General features: G+C 55.1%; 2 protein-coding genes across 6 annotated transcripts; both read right to left on the bottom strand.

The window, feature by feature from the left end:
• Positions 1-558: 558 nt before the first annotated feature.
• LOC117868795 (granzyme M-like) lies at positions 559-6,994 on the bottom strand. Of its 3 annotated transcripts, none has more exons than XM_034755056.1 (5): positions 5,481-6,994; positions 4,865-5,021; positions 3,821-3,965; positions 2,047-2,304; positions 559-1,011 (listed from the first exon to the last, which is right to left on the bottom strand). In XM_034755056.1, exons 1-5 carry the CDS (start codon positions 5,728-5,730, stop codon positions 853-855), a joined length of 969 nt encoding a protein of 322 aa, XP_034610947.1. In that variant the 5' UTR covers positions 5,731-6,994; the 3' UTR covers positions 559-852. The 3 variants fall into 3 exon arrangements, with proteins under 3 accessions (XP_034610947.1, XP_034610949.1, XP_034610948.1); XM_034755058.1 differs by having other exon boundaries at positions 2,152-2,304; XM_034755057.1 differs by having other exon boundaries at positions 4,865-5,018.
• Positions 6,995-7,122: 128 nt separating this feature from the next.
• On the bottom strand, positions 7,123-10,480 carry C22H19orf25 (chromosome 22 C19orf25 homolog). Of its 3 annotated transcripts, none has more exons than XM_034755060.1 (3): positions 10,424-10,480; positions 9,283-9,445; positions 7,123-8,733 (listed from the first exon to the last, which is right to left on the bottom strand). In XM_034755060.1, exons 2-3 carry the CDS (start codon positions 9,416-9,418, stop codon positions 8,537-8,539), a joined length of 333 nt encoding a protein of 110 aa, XP_034610951.1. In that variant the 5' UTR covers positions 9,419-9,445; positions 10,424-10,480; the 3' UTR covers positions 7,123-8,536. The 3 variants fall into 3 exon arrangements, with proteins under 3 accessions (XP_034610951.1, XP_034610954.1, XP_034610952.1); XM_034755063.1 differs by lacking the exon at positions 10,424-10,480 and adding an exon at positions 9,539-9,561; XM_034755061.1 differs by lacking the exon at positions 10,424-10,480 and having other exon boundaries at positions 9,283-9,531.
• Between the last annotated feature and the right edge of the window lie 2,975 nt (positions 10,481-13,455).

The following is a 13,455-nucleotide window of genomic DNA, read 5'->3' as shown; positions in this document are numbered from 1 at the left end:
AGGGTGGGCTTAGGGTTAAGGCACGGGCTTGAAAATCTGGGTTTAATTCTCAAAGTTAACACGGACCCCCCCCCTTTCTGTGCCTCGGTTTCCCCAGTCATAAAACAGGGATAATGCCAACCCTTCACACCATGGCTGCGGTCAGGCTCTCAGATACTCTGGCCAGAGAGACCATACACAGAGCTGGGAAAACCTCAGCTTTGAACCCAGCTCATGTCCCACGTACAGTACACAGTGGTTGTGTAGCATATCTCGAGGGCTAGCTGGGCTTCCCCCGGTAGCGTAGATGCACCGCGCCCGGCCCAGGAGGTGATGTGGGGAAATGTTTAGAGGCTCCTGCCTCTCTGTCATCGCTACAGGAGGCAGCAAGTGCCTCTCAGGGCAGGGAAGCTACTCACCACCCAGCTGTCCCTTACCCCAGTTCCAATTTCCAACACCGCGTTGGTCTGGCCAAGACTTTAGCTTAGTTACAAGACACTGCTGTGGTGTCGGCTGGAGCCAGGGCAGCCACAGTGTGATACCCCCAAGACACAGACACACACACACCCACCACCTAGGACCAGATGAGGTTTCACTTTTACTTCAAATCAGCAGCCGGAAGCGTGACGCACGCAGACAGTTTGCATGCCAGGCCCGAGAGAGAGAAGGACAGAGCTGAAGTCTCTGTAAGAGAACAGGTAGGCACGGGGGGGGTGGAGTTGCACCAGCAGTGCCCAGACGGATGGATGAGGCACATGCGGCTGGGTGAGTGAGCTGATCTCTAACCTGGCAGCATAGGGAAGCCACAAGGGGTCAATACAGGGCAGAGGAGACAGACAGGCAAGCTTACAGATGATGCTGCAGTTACAGGGCTCAGCTCCAGCGTAGGTATTTTTTGATCCACGTCTTGTATTTAAAGACAGCCGTGGCGACGGGCGGTTTGAACACGTTGACACAGCTTTTGCCCGTGAAGGAGATCACGCCGGCGACCTCCGCTTTCTTGCCACATACCACAGGGCCCCCGGAATCACCCTGCAACAGCACAGAGTACACAGCCTGTTAGCCTGGGAGGGCCCCGCGCAGCATTGGGATGAGGGTCAGGAGCGTGGAAGGGCACAGAGGCAGTGGCGCCAAGCAACAGGGAGGAGAGAGGCAGTGGGTCACATTGCACGGGGCAGGCATGAGGGTTGTCCTAGGACTGGAGCTAACCAACAGCTTGGGCCAAATCCTGTGCTGGTTAAAGGGGCTTGACTGACAGCCCTGGAGACCTCTCTCCACAGAGCGGGTGCAGAGTAGGGCAAGTGTCCCACACACATGCCCCAGCGGAGCTCGGCCCTGACCGAGGGACAAATCTCCATGGCCCATTCAGTCTTTGGCCTCTCTGCCAAGCCCGCCACCAAAGCCTTCAACGGAGTGCTGAGTCCCTGGCCAGCAGCTCCCTGCACCTCACTTATCCTCGCCTGCCAAAAAGGGACAAAGCCTCGGGGATGGATAATGGGACACGATTCCCAGGGAGAACATGTGGCCAAACCCTCTGGCATCCCTGTCAGCAAAGGCGCCGACTCCATGGGTGCTCCGGGGCTGGAGCGCCCATGGAAAAAAACAGGGGGTGCTCAGCACCCCGGGGCGGGCCCTGCTGATCAGCTCCTCCCCCTCCCCACCCAGTGCCTCCCACCCGCTGCTGATCAGCAGCAGGCACTGGGGGGGATGGGGAGCAGGAAGAGGTGGAGCAAGGGCCAGGCATACTTGGGGGAGGGGCAAGGGTGGGGCTTTGGGGGAAGGGGTGGATTGAGGGCGGGCCCTGGGGCAGAGCAGGGAGCGAGCACCCCCAGGGAAATCAGCAAGTCGGTGCTTGTGCCTGTCAGTGTCTGCCATGTTCCCCGGGATTCTTCAGTATCTTAGCTAGGTCTGGGGCACCCCTGTAGGATCCTGCCATCTCCATGCATGCTCGAGAACAGGCAGCTAAGCACGCGGGCCTGGCAACGAGGCTGTTCCCCTTGCACACAGCCAGCTGGGGACTCTCCCCCATCAGCCCGTTCTAGACCAGCGTTGCTGTTTAGCCATCACCTGGCAGGGGGCAGAGCCCTTCTCGACCCCTTCGAAGCACATCATGGTGCTGGTGACCTCGCCATCCCAGTACCGGCTGTTGTTGCACATCCTGATGTCCATCACCTTGACGTTGAGTTCGCGCAGGACGGGGGAATACTTGCTTCCCTCTCTGAACCTCCCCCAGCCAGCCACACTGCACAGCGTCCCCGGGGCCGCATTCTTCTTGGACAGGGGGAGAAGCTTCGTCTCCTTGTTCCAAACCACCTTCCTGTCCAGCTGCAGGCAGGAGCGAAAGCCAAGGTCAGGCCTTGGGGACAGACTCCGCCAGGCTGCAGGAAGATTCCCACCCCTAGCACCACTGCGGTCCCCCTGAGCTGCTTCCATCTCAGTGGAGATGCCTCCAGCTTCTCCTGCAGGCTGCGGCCCTGTCCCGGGCTCGCTTTGTGCCATTGATACGAAGAGCCCAGATGGGACTCTTTGCATCACCAAGTTCTATAGCGACCTAGGCTGGGGAGATGGTCTGTCTTAAGTGGGAGAGTCCACAACCCGAGGAGGTTTGAGAAACACACGGAGACCAACCCCCACTAGCCAAGCCTGGCCAGTCTCCAACAGCCAGAGGCCTGGCTCCAGCCCTCTCCTAACGCCCCTTTGTGCTACAGGGCTCCTGGGAGAATTCCCCCAAACAGGGACAGCGTGTACGGCCCCCCTTGGGGGACGCTGGTGTGGGGGGGGGCAGAGCAGGTGCCTCGGCGATTGCTCTAACGCCCACGAAAGGCTGCACCAGCCCCACCTAGAACAGCCCAGAACCTAGGAATCAGTGAAGTACCTCCCCTCCCCCCACCACCCCCCAGGCGCCAAGCCCCAAATCCAGCCCTAGAGGAAACTGTGCAGGCCCAGAAGCCGAGGGATGGCGGGAAGGGGTGGGAGGAATGAGACTTCCGAGCAGTTGGGAAGCAGCTGAGGGACAAAGGGAAGCCTCCTTCGCTCTGTTAAAGAGGCCAGACTCCGGGAAACACTTTGCCCGTCAGCGAAAGCAAGGCCAGGCTGCACACCTTCCAGCACCTCGGAGGCGAGGGTGTGAGCTGAGAATGACTCGAGGCTGGCTAGAGAGCGCTGCTAGTGTTAAAGATTTCCTGTAAGGGTTAGGCAGTTTGTCACTTCTGAATCTCACCTTTCTAGCCGCTGCAGGAGAGGCCTCCAGAGAGATATTCCCCCCCGCACCGCCCATCTCCGCTTCACCCCACTCAACCTTCCCCCTACCCTGAGATGGAGGAACAGAGGAAGGAGTAAATCCTACGCAGTGCTGAATGCCCCAGCTTGCCTCAAAGGGTCCTAACCCAGCGCTTTCCATCCACAAAGGAAATATTGATATCGTTAGCAGTGTGGGCTAGTGGCTAGAGCACTGGCTGGGACTCAGGACAGCTGCGTTCTAGTCCTGCCTCTGCCACTGATCCGCTGGGTGACCTCGGGCAAGTCACTTTTCCCCTCGGTGTGCCTCAGTTTCCCTATTTGTAAAAGGAGGATGACAACTCTGCTCTCCTTTGTAAAGTGCTTTGAGATCCACGGATGATAAGAGCTAGGGACTATTACTACCTCCATTTTACAGATGGGGGAAACTAAGGCAGGCAGAGACAACACAACCTGCCCAAGACCACACAACAGGAAGAGCCAGGATTTGAACCCACTCCACTGCCCTAGCCACATGGTCAGACGCTGCTGTCTCGTAGGACGGGTCCCCTGTAGCAGAAGCCAGAATAACTGGTGCCCATGGCTCCCTAGCAAGCCCACATACCTTGAGCAGCATAATGTCATTTGCTAAAGTCGTGCGGTTGAAGGAAGGATGCGGGACAAACTTCGCGACAGTGAAGACCTGCACTCCAGCATTTCTCCTGGGCTGCCGATGGAGACCCACCAGCACCCTGATGAGACCCTTACGCCTGAGACACAAAAAGAAAGCCTCTCTAGCGTTAGCACCCTCCCTGCGGCCACCCGGCTATCCCAATGGCAACACCCCATCGGGGAGGCACAAAGCTAAGCCTGCAGTCAGAGAAGCAAGTCGGCTTTCTGGTGCAGCATGTTCCCCCAGCTCGACTCATGACCCCAGTGATGCTGGCCCCACCACTGATCCTCCTGGCATGCCCCTGGTGTGCTGAGGGCAGATGGGGACGCCTCCCATGAGCCGAGCAAGTATCATCTGGGAATGCAGAGGGAGGCACGTTGGCCCAGAGTCGTCAAAAGTATTTAGGTGTCTAATTTCCATTGGAAGTTAGGTGCCCAAATACTTTTGAGGGTCAGGGCCATTCAGGCCACTTTAAAAAAAAAAAGCCTCTGATTTGGGGTGCTTCAGTTTTGGGGTGCCCAGCCCGCGACGCACCTTTGGGCCAGATTCTTCTGAGAGAGGCTGAGCACCCATAACTCCAGGGGGCATCAGGGGAGCTGGAGGCTCTCAGCTGCCTCTGAAAATCAGGCCAACAGACCCCAAATCAGAGGTCCCCTTTGAAAAATGTGGCTCACCCAAAGCCACGGAGGAGCTGGAGAAAGAACCCAATTGCATTCAATCTCCCCATTTACACCTCACGACCAACCCTGACCCGGCACGCCTGCCTAGCTGAATGACCTTCAGGGTTCCTAGTTTGCTGCTCTACTGGTTGGTGAGATTCCTACAGGTGTTCAGTAAATAATGGCCCTTTTCCTCCCTGGGCTGGCATCAAGGCTTTTCCTTTGGCATTTCTTAAATCCAGGTTTCACTATTTGCCCCTGCAACAGCAGAGCAACCCCTGCTCCTCTGGCCCTAATCTGTGGGAACCCATCAGCCAGGGGTGGGTTCTGTACTCACGGGTCGGAATAGCAGTGCGCAGCCGTCAGCACCCAGCGCTTGTGGACTAGGACTCCCCCGCAGGCGGGAATGTCTCCTTTGTGGATAGACACCATGTAGGGCCTGGAGTGAGGCAATGCTTCACGTCCTCCAATGATCGAAGACTGGAGCTGGCCTGCTGTAAAGAAACAGCACGACGTGCCCCAATGCACGGGGATGGGGAGCAAGGCAGATGCAGGGGACAATTCTCACGCCAAACCCTGGAAAGGGAGGTGTGTTCGAATCCCAGCACTACCAGGCTGGAACCGAGCCATGTTCCAGCTGCTCCAACTATGCCCGTGGGTGTAGAAGCCCTGAAGCCTGGCGGTAGCCAGCTCCAGTCCAGCAGGCAGGGCATCGGAGTATGAATCAGGAGCCCCGGATTCCCCCCCAGCCACATTAAACCATCGGTCTATTGACCCATCACAGCCAGAGGCCTGGGGGGAATTGAGGCAGAGAGAGAGAAGTGGCTCAGCTGAGCCCACTCAAATTAGGGGCAGAGTCAGGACTAGAATCCAACCCTCCGGATTCCCAGCCCCGTGCTCCTATCCACCGGATCATCCTGCCACTCCCCGGCACCGCGTGATCACCCACTCACCAGCCTTCCCAATGGGGAGGAACAGCAGCACCAGGAAAAGCAATTTCCCATCTGCCTTCATGCTGCCACCACGCTGAGCCGTCTGCAGACGTCGTCGCCCCACCGCTTCTGCCGGGGGGCATTTCCGCTCGTAGTTATATACCCCGCTCCTTCCCTGAGCGCACTCGCATCTCCTCTGCGGCAGGGGGAGAAGGGGCTCTCGGGAGGCGGAGGTGTGAGGTTTGAGAGGAGAGGAGCTGCTACACAGCATGTGCTCACCTCGCTACTGCCATAAAAACAGGAACTCAGTGGTCAAGAGCGAGAGTGTAAAAAACAAGTCTAATCCATTACATGCTTCCTGAACACTTTGGAGCCAGATTCTGACACCTCTGTGACATTCTACCCCTCAACACCCCCCCACACCACACAGCGAATCCCCCAGCCCACACGCCCTGACAGAAATAAGAGATGTAAACTGCTTCCTTGCAGTTTCCAGCCACTTTTAACTCCCTCTCTATTGCACTCTTCCACCAGGAGCACATCTTTAGGCACAAACAGCTGCTGAAACAGGTGCTGGGGCCTGACTAGATTACAAATCTGGAACCATTCCCCCGATCCAGCTAGGTTTGTAGCGTAGAATCCGATCGCCCAATCCCCGTCACCTGTCACACCCACGCGCCAGCTCTCAGCCACTGCACAGCCCTGGACCTTGTCACGATAGAGATATGCCGCTTCATTTTCGCAACCACTTATGTGATCGACTGCAACATGCCCCTTTGACCACCTCCCCGGCGCCCAGCCCATGCAAGAAGCTCTGTCGGTGCTTGTGGCATGTAATAAAACAATTCCTCTCCCGGAGCTCTGCTGCTCTCTTTCTGAGATATAAAACCAAGGTCTTAACCACCCAATGCTCACTGAAGAGTCTTAACTGCAGGGAGCACAACATCCCAATGAGCAAATTGGGGTGGAGCCAACGCCCAGGTGCTAGCAGAGAGCTGAAGGAAGGGGCTCAGGCTTTTCTCTGGGTTTTTAGGTCCACGGTACTTAGCTAGTGGACAGAACAAGGGGATGGGTCTCCAGAGACCTAAATTCTATTCCCAGCTCTTCCACTAGCATGCTAGTTGTGTCCTCGGGCAAGTCACGCCCCCTCCCTGTGCCTCAGTTTCCGCATCTACAAGATGGGGATAATGAGATTGACCTCCTTTGTAAAGCGCTTTGAGCTCTGGTGCTGAAAAGCACTAAATAAGGGCTAGGGGTCATTAGGACTTCCAATGAAATCACAAACTTTAACTAGTGCTCACAACTCCCCCTCCCCTTCAAAACAGGCGAGCATTGTTACGCCCATTTCACAGATGGAAAGAAATTGAGGCACAAGCCTATTTTACACCAGCAGTTTTAGGGACATCGCCATCTGTTGCTATCCACACTTGGAACGGCTAGTGCAGAAAGGGCTCCCAGGGGCCTGGTGTGAGCTGCATCAACGTAGCAAAGCATTGGGAGACGACCAGTTAGTTACCCAGGGCAGACACGGCCAATGAAAAGTTGGGTGGGGTTAGGGGGGTGCCAGGGTCAGAGCTGAGAATAAAGCTCATTATTGGCTCCCAGCAGGACCTGATCTTATCCCTACCCAGCCTCTCTCGTAACAAAGACTCGGCCGTTCAGGTTTCTGAGGAATGGATTTTAATAAGAGCTTATTAAATAATGAGATTTATGAGCAGCGGCGCACATTCCATATAGATTCCCACTGCATTTTAATAGCAAACTTCCACCAGCAACAACTTTATTTTCTAAGCCTTCTCACAGTCGAGTCTAGGCGCAAAGCCAAGCAGATTAGTTCACTGCCAACACCACCACGAGGCCCACAGCAAACCCCGGATGCCAAATGAACAGGGCAAGACACGCCACGTCCCCCCTGGCAGGAATCAACCAAAGCCAAGTCCACGGGGCTCAGTTTCTCCATGCTAAGTCCCCGTTGCTATCGGCTGACTCTGCTTTTGGCGCTCGTCGCTTTGGAGGGGCACACAGCGCTCGCTCTGCCAGCTGGAGGCATGCTGCTTTTCAAGCTCTCCAGCAGCCTCCGCTCGAAGAATTTGTTTCTGTAGTCGAGTTCGTTAAGATGCCTTAAAACCAGAGGCACCTGCTCTTTCTCCACATCCACGTAAACCGGGATCATCTTTGTCCCCTCCTGCTCTATCACATGATGCAGGTTCCACTCCACGACGCGCTGACACCAGGGGTCGTCCAGCGAGTTGGCCGACAAGATGACAATAGCAACCCTGCTAGCTTGGATGACCTCGGTGGCCGTCATGAGAACGGACGTCCCTGCCACTTGGTCCTGGTGTTCGGCATAACCCTGGAGGCCTTGCTTTTTCAGCATCATGGAGATGCAGGAAGCAATATCGTCGTCACGGAGGCAGTACCAGATGGAGAAGTCATAGGTAAACCTGGAGGGCGAGGGGGATGTCATGCCAACAGTCACCATGGGCACCTGAGACGGTGACACACAGCTTAGGAAAAGCCAGCGGCTGCCCGGAGCCCTCGCTTACCCCAGCCAGGTCAGGTTCAAGCTTGCCATTTGGAAATTGGCATCAGGTTCTCCTAATGGCTCAACGAAACGCCTGGTCCAAGAGTCCCGTCTGAACATGAGCAACGAGATCAGGGCTGTCCACTGGGAAGGGGTTACAGAGACAAATCCTGTAGCATTTTTAGCTTTAAAGATGAAACTCCCCCCTCACATACCCCCTAGCGTTTCCAATGAGCATGAGGGGCGATTCTTGGGAAGCTGCATTCATGAGGCGTGGCGGGTTCTTGGAGATTCCAGGCAAGATGCAGCAATGCCAGATCTTCCATTAAATCAAAGCACACCCTGGGGTTACCTGGCTTGGTGGCTTTCTGGCCCTATGATTTGGCTACAGAAACAAGAAGCCACACTGGGGACGCCTGTGAAAGTCTAACGCACATTGAGAAGTGCGTCAGGACTAGGAGGTGGGGCTTGTTACTGTCGAGAGCAAACCCTCCTGGGCCAGCTTTTTGTCTCTGCTCCCAATCTCTCGGCATTGCAGAGAGGCCAGACAACCTCACAAGGCCTTTTCCTTAATTTCCACGATATTCTGTTCCAAAGTCGCGCCCGCCTGCTTCAGCTCTTCGCACTTCGCCTTCAGCAGACTGCAGGCCTTCTGCAGCCGCTGGTTCATCTCTATGTAAGAATGACTCTGCTGGTACAGGCGCTCACTCTTCACTTCAGACTCCTCCTTCTTCCTAGGGGCTGGCAAGTCTGGGATGGGGAAATGCAGGAGGAAAAGAGAGAATAACATGAATGTAAAAGGGGTAGTAGTCTCTTCAGGTAAAACTAAGTTACATTTTGGATCAGGTACACCTTCAGGTCTGTTTATAGCCTCAAAATGGCACAGCACAGGTAGCGGCAGGGGATGTTTCCCTACCATGTTCTGACCAATGCGCCTTACTTACGAACAGGGGAGGATACCTGTACAGGTGAAAGGGAAGGTCAGTCTCCAGGCCCCATGAGGTCTATGACTTCCCTGAAAAAATTGTCAACAAGAGCACCAATCACAGCTGTGGATTTTGGGCTATAAAGAGTTGTCCTCCAAGAACAGGACTGAGACCCAGCAATTCATGTCACCCAAGCCAACAAACTGGTAAGATGGCAGCTTTCTGGGCTAATTTGTGCAATGCTCGCTGATGGAGATTTTATAACATAGGTAGGATTGGCGTGGACAGAGACAGGCTCCCATCGTCTGGTAGATTTCATACAGAACGGGTCATGGAGATTCCTGGAGCAAAGGGCTGGGATGCATTCTCCTACCTTTACTGGACTCTGCTAGAAGGACAAACATGGGATCGGACGGCTGGGTGCTCCTGATGTCCTCGAGGATCTGTTCCACGCTGGGTGGTTCAGGCCGGGTCGGCAGAACCACCCGCTTCTTGCCTTTCGAGCTCATAACTCTCCCGTCTCATAAACGGGCATCCTGGAGCGGGCATGAAGAGAATAAGGAGTAAGTGACTTTCCTGCCTGCTGAGATAATGCTGCTGCCCCCCACCCCCAATGACTAGATATTTACCCTTTATCCCTGCCCCCACAACTCATTCTGTATATCCCATGCCCCTATTCCTATACTCCCTGCTCATGTCATATATCCCATGCCCCCATTCCCACCCCACCCCCCATACCGCCATTCCCACCCACCCCCACTCGTACGGCATATGCCCCACCCCTGTTCTCACCCCTGCTCCTACCGTATATCCCCGCCCCCAACCCCCCGCTCGTACCATATACCCCCTGCTCCCCATTCCCACCCACCCCTCGTGCTGTATATCCCCCGCCCACACCGCATATCCCCTGCCCCCTTTCCCACCCCCCATACCATAACCCCCCTCCCCCATTCTCACCCCTGCTCCTACCGTATATCCCTGCTCCCAACCCCCCACTCATACCATATACCCCCTGCTCCCCATTCCCACCCACCCCACTCGTGCCATATATCCTCCGCCCACACCGCATATCCCCTGCCCCCTTTCCCACCCCCATACCATAAATACCCACCCCCATTCTCACCCCTGCTTCTACCGTATATCCCTGCTCCCAACCCCCCGCTCATACCATATACCCCCTGCTCCCCATTCCCACCCACCCCTCGTGCCGTATATCCCCCGTCCCCGTTCCTACCGCATACCCCCTGCCCCCATTCCCACCCCCATACCATAAACCCCCTCCCCCATTCTCACCCCTGCTCCCCATTCCCACCCACCCACCCCACTCGTGCCATATATCTCCTGCCCCCCGTTCCTACCGTATATCCCGTCCCCATTCCCACCCCCCATACCATAAACCCCCGCCCCCGTTCTCACCCCTGCTCCTACCACAGACCCCTCGCCCCAGTCCCCACATCCCCGCTCCCGTTCTTTTCCCCTCCCCCCAGAACGGACGCGCCCACCCAGACGTTCACCTGATCGCGCCTCCCGGCCACCGTATGCCCCGCCCCACCCCCTCCAGCTCAGCAGCGGGCCCCACTTCCGGTCCCGCCCCTTTCACGTCATGGCGCCCCGCGCTGCACGATACGCCCCGCCCCGTCCCTCCCTTAAAGGGGCCGCGCGCTCCTCTTGCTGCAGCCTGGGGCGGCGGTGACCCTGGGGCTGGGAGGCAGATCGGGGCGGGGGCGAAGCGTGACTCAGCCACAGCCCCTGAGACCCCGCCCCGCAGCCCGCTCTCTGCCCCCCACCCTGATCTGGAGCTCGGGGCCACCCCCCACCCTGAGCCCCACATCCCTGGGGCTGTACCCCAACTTGTCACAGCACAGCAGTCCCTGCCGGGGCCGGTGCAAGGAAGTTTTGCGCCCTAGGCAAAACTTCCACCTTGCGCCCCCCAGCCCTGCGGCAGCTCCCGCCCCTCTGCCCTGAGGCGCCCCCCGTGGCAGCTCCCGCCCCTCTGCCCTGAGGCGCCCCCCCCGTGGCAGCTCCCGCCCCTCTGCCCTGAGGCGCCCCCCCGTGGCAGCTCCCACCCCTCTGCCCTGAGGCACCCCCCCACCCCAGCTCACCTCTGCTCTGCCTCCTCCCCGAGCAGCCGCCCCCGCTCTAATTCTCCCGCCTCCAAGGCAGTGTGCTGAGGAGGAGGCGGAGCAGAGGAGCTCTCCCTCTGCCCCCGTGTTGCATTGGCATGTAGGGGAGAGCCCTGCCCCAGGGCACATGGGGTGGGAGGAGATGGGCACAGCTGCACTTTGCAGAGAATTACTCAGTGCAGCATGTGGCAATAAGGGGGTAAGATTTGGACCACTAGCGGGAGGTGGGTGGAACAAGGCGAGGGGCAGGCGGTGCTGTGCGCAGCAGCCGTGGGCAGGCCTTGAGGCACCATGTTTGACATGGGGTCCCTGAGGGTCAGTGGAATGAAGGAGGGGGGAATAGGTGCCGGCCCAAATTCCTGAGGGGTATCAGCTCCTGCGAAAGGTAGTCAGTGCAGGGATAGGGAGGAAGAGAGGCAACTGACAGCCCCTGGCCTGCAGGCATTTTTAGAGAGGTAGCCTACAATTTAGGGCGGCTGGCAGAGAAAGCTAGAGCAGAGCCCCCAGAGGCGTGGCAAGCGGCCGCTGGGGCGACGAGCGAGTGCCCAAGCAGTGCAGTGTGTAAGGTGCCTCTTTACCCACACAGGGTGGGAGGTGAACTCTGGGGCTGCATTGGCCAAGGACAGCAACTGTGAGTGGGTGGGGTGCAGAGAAGGGACGGGCACGTTAAAGGGACTTTTGGGTTGCTGGACTTAAGAGCCTGAGGGGAGAAGGACACTGCCTAACTTACTTGGGAGTGGGGCTTTTGCTCACGGTTTGTGTTTATGAACCCTAGTTGTGGTGTTTTCCCAAATGAATGCTGAGTTACTTCCCTCCCTCCTTTTATTAAAAGTTTTTGCTACACTCAGACTCTGTGCTTGCGAGAGGGGAAGTACTGTCTCTTAGAGGTGCCCCTGTGGTGGTGTGTAATTGGCCCAGGTCACTGGGTGGGGGCTCAAACCAGTTTTGTGTTGGATTGGTGAAAAGGAACCCCTAGATACTGAACCCGGCCCTTGTTGCTGCTGGCGCCACCTGGCAGAAGGGTTACATCATGCTGAGCACCTAGGCAGGGTGGGTGCGTCTATGCAAACAAGATCAGCTTCCGAAGTCTTTTTGCACAGCTCACCACTAGATGTCAGGGGGACAGCTCCTTCAGACTCCGCTTACACCAATAAACCTGTAGTTCATTCAGTGTCGCCCACTGGGGGCTGGGGTAGGGATACCCACTTGCAGATTTCCTAGAGGGGGGCTGGGTTTATGGAGCCACCATTACCGGGCAGAAAAAAAGTGGTTTAGCCAAAGCGCGTGAGGTTCAGTCACTCATGAAATCTTGCCGCCTGTCCCAATATCAGCATGTACAGCGCAGCAAAAGCTCTAGTAACACCTGCAGCAGCACTATGACCTGGGTGGGGCAGATGGGAGCCTTCTGATACAAGAAGTTGCACGTCCTGTTATGGCAAAACTGCAAGTCACCAGTTGGCACCCAGCGAGCAGCAGCAAGACCTGCTAAGGTCAGGGTGGATACAAATCCGATGTTTTTAAAATTTAAACCAATTGTGTTGATAAAATGCTTTTTGAGGGAAAAACAGGAGTTTTAATTAAGTTACATTATAGCTCAAAGAGATCTCATCATGGAATAGGGATTATAAATTCTATAGGAGGAGACAATACATTCATGTAAAGTTTAAGAAAGGTTTTGTAAATAAGTTCCAATAGTTCATGGATTAGAGACCCGCTCTTATGGGGTTCCAGAGCTGCAGAAACCAATATTTTAAGTTTCTCATGTTGACCTGGCTGACAGTCAATGTTTGTTTTGTTTTTTAAAAAACAAAAATTTCATTTAACTACTTTAAACAAAACAAATCTGATTTAAAAAAATGTGCATGTTTAACTAAATTAAAAAAACTCATATGCTTGTTTTGTTAAAATGTTATGTTTGCTGTTGAAGAAAAAAAATCCAGAATACATAGCCTTGTAGTTTTAGTTAAATAAAACAATTTAAATGTCTGTCTGGTGATGTTCTCCTCCGAATACAGCATGGCAAGAAAATCCTCCAAATATTAATGATTAATATGTTGGAGATATTTATGAAGTGATTGGGAGGTGAACTATCTGCTTCAATTACCTTTGGTAAATGAAATAATCAAACAATCCTTCATTTTCTGATATAGCTGTAAAACTCATCTGAAAAGTCTTCAAAATAAATCACGGTTTAAAAATGTATCGTGTGTACCTTCTAAAAATGAAACCTACATCTATCTCCGAGTTGTGAAGAATATGTATTAAGGTTATACCAACCAACAAGACTGCACTTTTATGTAGAAATCCATGATTAAATCAAGTTTTTGTGACTAGTGATTTAAATCATGATTTAAATCAAATCCACCCTGGGTTGAAGTAGCAGTAACTCACTAACTTTAAGGGGAGTTACATCCACATTGGAG

This window comes from Trachemys scripta, chromosome 22, assembly GCF_013100865.1.
Source record: "Trachemys scripta elegans isolate TJP31775 chromosome 22, CAS_Tse_1.0, whole genome shotgun sequence".
Taxonomy (NCBI): domain Eukaryota; kingdom Metazoa; phylum Chordata; order Testudines; family Emydidae; genus Trachemys; species Trachemys scripta.
Note: the sequence above shows the minus strand (reverse complement) of the source record. Positions and strands in the feature narration are given on the sequence as shown.